This window comes from Gobio gobio (genome assembly GCF_949357685.1).
Source record: "Gobio gobio genome assembly, chromosome: 10".
NCBI classification, from domain to species: domain Eukaryota; kingdom Metazoa; phylum Chordata; class Actinopteri; order Cypriniformes; family Gobionidae; genus Gobio; species Gobio gobio.
The window spans coordinates 7,061,447-7,073,868 of record NC_137116.1 but is presented as its reverse complement, the minus strand read 5'-3'; the positions used below and the strand labels follow the sequence as shown (position 1 = coordinate 7,073,868).

The 12,422-nt window shown below is 36.5% G+C and overlaps 1 protein-coding gene across 1 annotated transcript in view; it reads right to left on the bottom strand.

Moving 5' to 3' along the window:
* tcf7l1b (transcription factor 7 like 1b) overlaps positions 1 to 12,422 on the bottom strand; it is a 71,828-nt gene that overhangs the window by 16,570 nt on the left and 42,836 nt on the right. Inside the window, exon 4 of the mRNA XM_079827853.1 lies at positions 5,473 to 5,556. Coding sequence (XP_079683979.1) covers positions 5,473 to 5,556 — 84 coding nt within the window. The remainder of the gene's footprint in view (positions 1 to 5,472; positions 5,557 to 12,422) is intronic.

The window sequence follows — 12,422 nt, the reverse complement described above, 5'->3', positions numbered from 1 at the left end:
GGCCGTGTTCAAGAGGGTAGGAGGATTTCACTCAACCAAACATGATTCTGAATCCTTCACATCTGAGATAAATTAGTAGGCAAACAGCCCCTGGGTACAAGAGTTACCAACAAACCAAACAACCTCCTGAGTCCCGTGTGTGTGTGTGTTGCTCTCTCTTTTCCAGTGGGAGGTTCTGAGTCTTTGTGGAGTCCTTTCAAAAAAGGAGGAAAGAAAAAGAAAAGGAAAAAAGGAGAATGCATGGCATGCTGGGATAGCCGAGGCTTGTTTATCACCAATGCAGGAAGCGGATGCAAGAGTGGGCAGAACATGACATCAGCATTTAGAGAGAGAGACACAGACACACACACATAAATGGGGACATTGCATAGACTTCTATTGTTTTTATATGCAGCTATTTATAAATACTTTAACCTAACAGAAACATTTCTGCATTTTTGTACATTTAAGAAACTTGGTCACACTTTATATTGTGTGTTGACAACTACTAAGCACTTTGCATATTGCAAAACACTTGTGCTGCTATTGAGGTGGGATACGGGTACGGTTAGGGACAGGTTTTTGTTGGTATGGGTAGGTTTAAGGGTGGGTGGAGGTGTAAAGGAACGGTCAACAGTGCAATTTTAGATTTAATTACCAAAATTACATGCATTTAAATGCTAGTACACAGAGAGAGACCCTTTATTTTTTATACAGTTTTTGGGAGATTATCAGATTTAGCTCAATATTGTTATCCCCAAAATATGGTTAAGCAGGAACACACATACACAAAATGCTTAAGTTGACTTTATATTTTGTTTCTGCGTGTGTAGCTGCTGTAATACTAAAAATACTCTGTAAAATGTTTAATTGGGGAAATTTAAATACTAATTCCCAAACAGAAATGAAAACTAAAAAGTATTAATTGACAAGGCTGTCAGTAGATGTTGAAATTGTTATTTTCAGTCATTGTTTTGATGAGGAAAGAAGGCAGATTCGAACCATGAGCATCACGGCTTAAAGTCATGGACCAATATGCCATGGGATGAGACCCTCAGAATGACCTTTAAATCCAGCCTATTTGAACCCTATTTGGCTGAACTGAATCAACACTCTGACTCGGGCTGAATAACACTTTTGTCTTCTGTAGAGCTGATTACAGCTGAATTGAACTTGTTTCATAATCACTGAACTTTACACAGATATTGAACTGAATCAACACTGAGCTGACTTCAGCTGAATAATGACACTATTGTCTTTTTTAGAACTGCTTCACAGCAGAATTTGAAAAAAAAGTGGCTTGATTTGATGTAAAAGATATATTTTTACATGTCGCTGACATCTCGGTGTCTTTTTCTGGATGGGACTCCAGTGAGACAGAGGGATCATGGAAATGTACGACTGTTCTCACAATTCTCTACTGTGTCGTACTGAAAAACTCCCACACAATCGGCGGTTGGTTGTGTACAATATGGATCCCAATCCTCAAGCCACAAAGCTTTCCCATCTGAGGCCTCGCCACTACGCTAACTTAATCAACTGCCCTAGCTTATCACATGCTGACACACACTAAACAGTGAGGGCCCTGTTGTATTCACACAGACACACACACTAAAGGTGGTGCAGCAGAATACCAAGCAAACCTGTCTCCTGAATTATTGAACGCTCTGTAGTGAACAGAATAACACATTAGCATAGTGACCTTATGGGCTCAATCTGACAAAGCTTAGCGTGCGAGTGTGTTTGTGGGAGGATGTGGGATTGGGAAAGAAATAAAAGGATGAATACTAACGGCGGATTGTCCTGTTTGTTTAATCCAACTCTTTTGTTTTGTACAATTTTCAGGATTTAGAGGTCAATCATACATTTTCTGGAAGGGTGGACAGGATCAGGAAATGATGCAAGCTAGATATAAACCTATGTTGCCTGTCTGATAACCACAAAACAAGTCAACACTCGTTTCTTTCTCAGATCATAAGAATAAAACAGGTAATTGTGTTTAAAATCAGAAAGTCACAAAAGATATGAAGTCACAATTACAAAAAATACTCACAACTGTGAGATATAAAGTTGCTATTACAAGAAAATGCAAGTTACATTTACGACAGGTTCCTGTAATTGCAAATTTCAAATAATTTCTCATAACTGCAAATTAATGTCTTATTATTGCACTTGTAATTTGCATACGTGATTTAAAAAGTATTCATTATGAGAAATAGTTGTACATTTTAGATATAAATTTGCTATTGCAAGCAAATGCGAGTTAGTCACAATTACAAGAAATTCTTACAATTGGGACTTTCCTGTAAATCACAACTTTTGCGTAATTTCTCTCATATCTGCAACTTAATTTCCTATAATTGCACTTATAATTTGCACGTGATATATAAAGTAACAATTATGAGAAATAGTCGCAACTTTTAGATATAAAGTTACTACTACAAGAAATTGTGAGTTTGTCACAATTACAAGAAATTCTTACAATTGCGACAGGTTCCTGTAATTGCAACTTTCACATAATTTCTCACAACTGCAACTTAATGTCTTATTATTGCACTTGTAATTTGCATATGTGAATTATAAAGTAACAATTATGAGAAATAGTCACAACTATGGGGTATAAAGTTGCTATTACAAGAAAATGCAAGTTAGTCACAATTACAAGAAATTCTTACAATTACGACAAAATAGTTGCAATTCCAAGAAAAAGTCAACTACAAAAAGTCACATTTGCCTTTTTTCGTTTTTTTACTGAGGCAGACATGTGCCTCCATAGATTGTGACAATGTATTACATATTTTAGCCATTAAAAACCCACATCAGAATATAAATGTAATAATCTATTTTTCTTTGCTGAATAAGCGAACAATTTCAATAATGATGAAAAAAAAAGTCAACCTATGATCAATAAGATGGAAACACACGTATCGCATTAGAACCGAGCTCTGTCTTTAGTATAACACGTGTGATATTTTTCAGGTATGCAGTGGACACTTGTTGTTTGGTGATAGTTTTCGCTCACCAGCGCAGGTCGTATTCATGGCGCCATTCTCCTCTATAAATAAAAACCTTGAAGACGCACCTGAGCTAACCCTTCAGTCACCCTCTTCTCACTCTGACGCAAATTCCCCTCATCGAGTCTGACGTTCAAGATCAGATGTTGTTCTCAAACAATCCTCTAGCCAACGCCAAGGTTAAGCAAATCCCTTCACTTCAGCTGTACGCCAATAAAGGGCCAGAGGGGCGTCAGGGTGGAGGAACGAAGACCGTTTTCTCATCAAATCCTCAATACTGGCTGTTCAAGTACAGCTAATTGGATTGCCATTACCCATCTACACGATTCCCTGCATGCATTTTATAACGTTATATTAAGTAAATACAATAAAGGCCTAATGGCCCGGCTGGGTGGTGAGACAAGGCATGCTGTGTTTTTAAGGACAATCCCATGGTCCTTCAGAGGTTAGAGAGAGTTCAGGGGTTATTGGGACAAAGCGAGTCTGAACCGGGCCAGTGGAGACTGAAACAAACACACACTCAATGCCCTCTGGCTGCCAAAGAGTCATTGTCAGTCATCCTTCAGTATTTATAATTTATTATGTCTCCCGGTAAGAGGGAGATTTCACTAATAGTAGCTGAACTGTTCTTTAAAGGATGGACATAACTGGTCATTAGGTTCTCATTACTGTATTTAGTCATGCAATTTCATCAGATAGAGGAATAATCAAATTGTTTAAAATGTCATGAGACTTTGATTCACATATTTTTAAATGTATGGTGGCCACACAAGTCACACTTGAAAAACGAATTGTGCAAAGTCACTCTTCCGCCACACTCTACATTTAAACCGGTTTAGTACGGGTCAGTCCGCCTGACTCTATATCTGAGGTTAATGTTGTGTGTTTGCATGTTTCATCCTGACATATACACAACATGCTCCACCACAGAATGTAACGCTCTGGTTAAATTTATCACCTCTCATCAGCTTACCAGAGGTGAATCAAACCACACACGTCAGCCGAGGACACAAACTACCACATGATGCAAACCTTCTTGACATCCAACCAGCCTGACTGGATTCACACAGATCTGGCCAACAGGGAAGCTTGTTGTTATCCGACAGCGATCACTGCACACTAAGGAGTGGCATAGATGTAGCACACATTCTGGTTTGAGCCAGAATCATTTTGGAAATATAGCTTTCATTACTTGCAGTGTACCTGCAGGCAACCAAAATTGATTTTAAGACTTGATTAAAAACTTGACTTTAAGTGACCATGTAGAAATTGAATACGTTTTGTTTTCAAATACTTTGTAGGTAGGAAGCAGTGGGCTTTTTAATTCGTTGCCTGTTTTTAGTGCATGCCAAACAACAGCACTATCAATCACTTTGCATGGCCGTCCACATCAGTTACACAAATCAATACAAGCTCAGGTAGCCTTTATGTGTCGATAAAGATTACCTGACAACACCGATTAAAAACATCTCAGAGATTCGGTACAGAAAAATACATCTGAATGCGATTGGCTTAATTGCAGCACGGCCTTGTATAGGTCAATAAAGAGAAGGAAGACATCACAGGAAGAATTTTGGGCATGACATTTTGATGAAAGAATATGAGGGGGAAAGAACTAAAAACATGCACGGATGAATCATTCACTATAAGACCAGTAAGAAAATGCAGCTTATGCATCTAGAGTGCATGCTTTCACTGCGTAATTTACTCCAGTAAAATGCTAAAATGTCCCCAAAATTCAAGATAAGGCAGCAAAAATGACCCTGTGTGTATTTTATATTTATATCATTTAATATAGTTAAGATGAATTATGTTGATACAGATTTAATTTGATTGGTAAAAGCCCTATTGTGTCATTATTAGAATTGAATTTATTGATTAAATGTAACAAAGATGATGCATATATATTAGTTAGGTTAGAAATGGCTTTATAAAGGTAAAACATTTCCATAAAATATTGTCCGATTATCGTTATCAATAAAATCCTAGAAAATATGAAGATAGAATTTTTTTGTCAATATCGCACACACCTACTTCACACATGCCTTCATGAACTTTTTGAAGCTTTACATTTTGGGCTTTCATTAGATGAGAGAATATTAAAAACATCTTCATTTGAGATTCATCCTCATCGTGATTCATCATCTTCATTTGTTTCATTTCAAAGATGAATGAAAGTCTTGTGGGTTTGGAACGACATGAATGTGAATTAAATAATGACAATTTTCCTTTTGGGGTGAACATTCACTAGAATCAGAAAGTGCTGCATTGTGCGTCTTATTTTCAAACAGTATATCCATTGGTGCATTATTCAAAACAAACTTAATTTTTGTGAAATGCTTGAAGTGCATTTGTGCCATCAGTCTGTCCAATAAATGCCTGTTAGTTTTAGATTTTTCCATCTGATGCAAAGTGTAAATACTTTCTGTTGCCGCTGTATGTTTGCATGTGTGTGTGTGTATACTTGTGAGATACTCACTAAGTGTCCTGGAGTAGGTGATCGTGAGTCTTTGAGTGCTGCTGTGCCTGGAACATCCAGAAGAGGCCATTTCATCTGCAAATACTGTGAAAAACAACGAAAAAACACAGATTAGACACCAATACTGTGTTTTAATTCACATTTTTCTTTTAAAGTCAACATGAAACGGAAGTTTCGTTCATCTTTTCTTCCCTCTTGTGCCGTGTTTCTGAGTGCAACTGCTTCACAAACAAGAATAAATGTAGGGTGGGGCTTGATTTTGTCTGTGAGGAATTGATTGGATGGTTGTGGTTTTCTATTGGTGGATCTCATGTGAGCAGCCGGTTGCCCCGCCCTCGTCATCAGAGAACAGACGTCGCTGAGAGGGAGGGGAAGTTATTCTGATTCAAGGATACCAGGAACATGAATTTCAAACAATAATGATGTGCACGGCTAAATCATTCATAATAAATACTGCAATATTCCATAAAAAGAATTGTCCATTTTGACTTCATGGTGACTTTAAAGTCCAATGGAAAAGCTTTGGCAGAAAACAGGTGCAGAAACTTCACCTCAGTGGGTGGCAAAGTCAACCAACACGTTTTGTCAGACCCGTTTACAAAAGCACCTTTTAAAACAGAGCAGTCTTGTGTCTTTGTGTGTGTCTAGACAGGTTTTTTTTCCTGATGACTAACTGTGATTGAATGAGTGAAACAAATGTCAAATTGAAAAGAGACTTAACAGAATCTTCCAGCATGAGATCTGCCTCTCAGAGGGTCATAAATAAGTCGAATGGTCAGCGGAGAGCAGTTCTTCTGGCAGACACCTGTGTCTGTATCTTGTACGAGAGAGAGAGTGTGTGTGTGTGTGTGTGTGTGTAACGGAGAGAGAGTGAGAGTGTGAAATCTGTGTTTGTCGGAGAAAGTGTTCCTCCCAGAGCCCAGCTGTGGGAGTCTATCGAGGGAGTGTATGTATGTGTGTGTGTGTGTGTGTATGTATGTGTGTGTGTGTGTGTGTGTCGTATAGGGGACAGCTGAGAGGAAATCCCATGGAGAGAGGTGGGAAAACTGGACCGTGGTAAAAACACAGCCACATCTATAATGCTCAAGTGAATAGCCCTGCACTTTTGACCTCTCCCTGTATCACTTCAACCACCAAACTATCCCGCTCTCTTCGTGTGGCCTGTGTCTATTCCACCGTGGGCCAAACAGGTGCGCTGATAACCACTAATGCACAATGCGCATTGTGATGAATGCAGAGGTTGTGTTCAGATCTTCTTGTTTTGCTCCATTTGGTCTTACGGTCAGAGCTGAAGTCTCAGTGGAGTTCAGTTCAGACATCTGGTTTGTATATCAGATTTTAACTGCCGGATACAGCAGATCTTCATGTGCACAGATTTCTTTAGGCTGCTCAAGAATTTAAAATTCATTAAAACACATTTAGTCGGAGCTAATATTCTCGTACGAGTGTTCGAGCAGAGCGCATTAAAGTCAGCAGGAAATCAAAACTGATCCTGTTTGCTTTCTTAACGCCTGTTCCTGCTCCTAAAGGTACACTGAAAAAAAACTGTAGGACTCAACTTTCACTCCGAAACTGCTAGTAAATTTCACATATAATTAAAGGAAATGGCATGTAACGTACAATATTTTGAATTAGAAAGACTGAAATAATATTTTCTTGTAAAACGTACTTCAGTAATCTTACGACTTTACAGTGTACACTACAGAAAATTATTTATTTTAGAAATTAATAGAGCCAGAAGAGAAACGGCAACATTGAAATTATAAATTTTCTGATAAATCTCATAACTGATAAAAAAATTCTAAACCATTTTGTCTAAATATAATAAGTTAATAAATAAATAAATAAATAATGCATAAAAAATATATATATTTGGAAAATACCCAAAATGGTGTGATATATCATTCAACCCTAATAAAAAAAATGCTCTTGACCCCTTAACTGTCAGCAGGACGCTTGGTGCTTTTTTTGTCGCCTTTTTTTCATATCACACAACAAATCATCATAAATTAGGAATCAATACGAAAGCTTACGAACTCAAAATTCTTCCTTTGAAAACATTTTTGAAATTGGATGTTGCGTTACCATGGAAAAGGTACTCAAAATTCTTCTAGCAGGCTCCTCCCCTTGTGGGCAGTGTCAGGTTTCATATTACAACATTTATTTGAACTACTTTATAAACCAAAATCTTTTCTAATCTTGACAAAACACATATCGCCGAAAAGGTCTGAGTCTCAAAGTTCCATATTTACAAATACAAAAGCACTGGAGTTATCAAGGACAGCATGCTGCACACTGGTTGGATGATGGCCTCTCTTAAAATCAAACCAATTGTGTTTCTTAATGCTAATTGGCGAATTATCCACATTGTTTATGCAATCAGCATCTGACTTGTTCAAGACAAACTCTCCAGTCCACCTGCTGTGATTTTAAGCACAAATAAACATGCCACATCATGTTAATATGATGTAAATATGATCATTGAATTCAATAAACTGGTCATGGTCTTGGATGATGTCGCTCATGACCACAAATCCAGCCGGAAAAGCAAAGCCTCATCCGTGCCACTAATAAATGAATGTGGGGTCCGGTCCACTTTTACATCTTCGACCTTGCTTTTAAACAGAGTGATCATAGGAAGGAAGTTTACACGGCTATGGTTAAAAATGGAAAAGACATTATAGCACAAAAGGAAGAGGGGAGGGAGCGGGAGTGACAGAGAAAGAAAAAAACACTTTCAGGAATGGGTTTTGTCTGAACAGGCCAAGGGTATTGTTTCCTGACAGCTGGGTGACTCGGGGGGGCAGGTTGGGCCCCTCATTCCCATCCACAAGAGAGGAAATTCTTGGGGTCGACATCAGTCATCTCCCCTACTATCCCCTGCCACACACACACACACACACACACACACACACACATCCCTAAACCGATGCTAGAGAAGGAATAAAGAGCTAAAGAGAAACAGAAGGCATCCATTATTACGCTCTTTACTTGGTCATGTATTATCCCACTACAGGAGTCCAGGCCAAGATATAAACGCACAGATCTACATATTAAGTCATAAAAAGTATTGTTAACATTACAACGGCTTCCAGTAAAGATGCCTCGTTCCAGTAAAGGTCCCTAGATCGGTCTCCGATCATTACCAGAGCTTTAAACAAGACTTTACAATGATTCAAAAATGAAATGCTACATTCTTAATCATAAAAACATATGGTTTTGTGAAAGAAAACTGTAAAGACAAATATATATATTTTTAATTATTATTATTATTACTATTTATTACCATTTCCATAGTGACATTTTCAATCAATCAAACAAATGTTTAACATGTAAAATGTGGTCATTTTTAAAATGTAAGATTTCCATGATACATAATATTTTGAAATATATTAAACAAACAAACGAACGAATGAATAAATAAATATTTTTTTAACCTGTAAAATCTGGTCATTTTTAAAATGTAATTTCATAAGTGACTTTCAATTATGTAATGGTAAATAAAAAAAGAAAATAAAAAAATTAAAATTTGATTGTTTTTAAATTTAAGATTTCCATAGGTGACATTTTCAAATTTGTAATAGTAATTAAAAAAAACTAAATGTTACTTGGTCATTTTTAAAACGTAATATTTGCATATGCTTTTCAAATATCTTAAATATATATAAATGGATTTATAAAATAAGATATAAAGCTTATTTTCTCCAATTTATCCACTTATTTTATCCATTAGGTCGCCCATATACCCTCCCCTCGAAGAAATCAGGACAGAAGTGGTTGAAAGTTGATCAAAATGACGGATCAAAACACCAGGTGTAAACGGGAATGTGTGTCCCTCGTCTACTTGTGAGCGGATCTTAAATGTCACCTGGTGTAGACAGGGCCTCAGTCCAATGGAATTTGATTAAATTGTAAAACAGAGAAGTGGCATGGGAATTAACGGGAATATATACAGGAATTAATGGGAATAAACTGGAATTTTGCTAAATTACAGGTTAGCCTATAACAGGAAACTTAAATGTAGTTGGAAAAAAAACTTGCAGCATAATTTTGGTCAAACAACCAGATTTAATGCACTTTAAGTTGAATTTGTACCCTGCACGTACACACGTACACACACACACGCACGCACGCACGCACCCTTCAGAAATAACTAATATGATTTATTATCAATGTTGGAAACAGCTGTGCTGCTAAATATTTTTTTATAACCGGTGATGCTTTTCTCAGGATTCTTTGATGAATAAAAAGTTAAAAAGAACAGCATTTATTTAAAATAGAAATGTTTTAAATAAGCAGCAAAACTGTTTCCAACATTGATTATCAATGTATCAAATGAGCATATTAGAATGATTTCTGAAGGATCATGTGACACTGAAATAAATAACATTCATAACAATTGCTGCAATAAAAATGTACTAAATTAGAAGTAATTAATTGGAAAATATATCAATATGCAAAACAAATGCAAAAAATAACTAACATGTCTGCTTATGAAATAAAATGCTTATATTTATGCTTGTATATGATACAGTTTATATAGATTTCCAATTAATTCCCATAAATTCCTGTTAAGTTTCCAAATAGGAATATTTCCAAATTTCCCCAGATTAATGCTGCATTCCAGACAACCCGTAACCCGTGTTTTTTCAACCTTCTACCCGTGAAAGTGCACTGGAATGTCAGTCAAACCCGTGAACTCATGCTAGATCGATGTACTCCCAGTTACTTGCTCGGACGTCACATAGCCCGCGAAACAACAATGGCAGCCCAATGAAAAGTTTCCGGAAATGAACTGGAAACTTTCTGCCCCTTTGCAACCCTAACTGTGACACGGTCACCTCTAACTGTGACACGGTCACCTCTAACTGTGTTTACACCGCCACGGGCGCGTCTTGGACGAAAAATGGCGTAAAATGTAGAAGTGCTCCGCTTGAGAGAATTTCCAGAGAGTGCAGTCCAGTAAATTTGGTTCCGACCACATTAGTTCACAAGCAAAAGGTTTGATAAGAAGGTGCGCAACACTATTTATAGGCAACATTTTCGCTCTAGAAAGCTTGCTTTTTCTGCATAAATGCTGCACTTCAACCAGGACAGTTATTGTAATGTAGGCTACACACAAATTAATATTAATGTTAATTAGAGAGTAGAGACCAAGGCTTGTCCAGACAAGATGAGGAAACCCTTCACCACCCAACATCACAAGTTCACTCCCATCTTCAACTAAAATTATTTATTTTCTCCTTTTTGGGGCTTTTCAGTCATTTTCAACACCTCAGCCCAACACAATTCCTGTCGCTGTAGCACACTGGCATCCTGTCCATTTAGCACTTCAGCTCTATCCAAACACTGGTGCCGCTGTGGTCAGACCCTGGCCTACTAAAACTGTCCTCAAGTTGGCCCAGAGAGAGAAAAAAAGGCCTCTCTTGCTGGTCAGCAGAATTCAGCTCCTAAAGACAAGGCTGCTTACAATCGGAAAAGTGCTTTGGGCGGAACGAGAAAGTGGAGCGTTTCTGCGCTGCAATCCTGTAATAAGTGTTTACAATGACATGAGACTGGAAACACACACATAAACTCAATTTGCCAATTACATTTTACAGTACACTTCAGGCGCTGAGCTAATGTGTTGCAGGTGCCCTTGAGTTGTGCTTAAAACAAGACAGACCTGGCACCAAATAGCGATTCAGAAGAGGAGAGCGAAGGAGGAGCACCGCAAACATGTGTCAACCACTGCATTGAGACCATATAAGCGTGATTTTAACACGACCTTGAGGAAAAATCTAGCAATATACAGTAGCCACAAACAACAGGCAACGTTTCTATTACACAACTAAAATGTTATAAAATGGACAGTTCTGGCTTTAAAAATGTATACACAGTTACAAAAACTATATTACAAGGTGGGAGAATTGTTCATTGTGATTATAATTATTCATTTTTATATAAAATATTTTTTACATTACATTATATTATGGCTCTGGAAAGCAAGCTTGAATTTGTATCTATAAAATCAAATGTATTTACTACTGTTATTTTATTAATATTACTATAATCATTATCACAAATGTAATTATTTACTGAATATCTGTTACACAAACTATTCAAAACAATTTGTGCATTACATTCAAAACATTCAAAAATTAACAATTAAATTAATTATTTACTGAATATGCTAAACAAACTATATTACTAGGTGGAAGAATTGTTTGTAGTGAATAGAATTAATAATTTTTATATTACATTTATATTAAAATAAAATGCATTTACTACTGTTATTTTAATATTATTATCATCATCATAAATGTAATTATTTATTGAATATCTGTTACACAAAGTATATTACAAGGTCAAGGAATTGTTTATAGTGATTATAATTTATTATATTATACATATACATTTTTTGGCTCTGTAAAGCAAGCTTGAGTTTAAAATCTACAATATAAAAATCAAATATATTTACTACAGTTATTATTATTATAAATTAATCAATCATTAAATAAAACAAGTTGTTATCTTTAAATCTATAAATTATTTGAATATCTGTGTTACATGTGAAGAATTGTTTATAGTGATATTTATTTTTTATATCATAATAAACTTTGTGTTGTGTTTTTTGGCTCTGCAAAGCAAACTTGAGTTTTAAAATCTACTATATAAAAACAAATGCATTTACTATGGTTAATATTATTTATCGTCATCATTATTACAAATGTGAAAAACTGTTGCTGACTTTGCATTTAGTTTCTAAGCTGAATCAAACATTCCGATGCATTTGGATGCTGGAACATTTTCCGTCGGATTAGAGACCCTACATTGTGCCTAAAACTTTCCCGCCAAGCTGCACAGACTCCGAGTAGTGGGTCCCGTTTCCTCATCCTACATAGAGTCTCTCAACTTTAAAACTAGGCCTCTCATAGGCCGTCATCCTCCAGCTATCTGATCCATTTCTC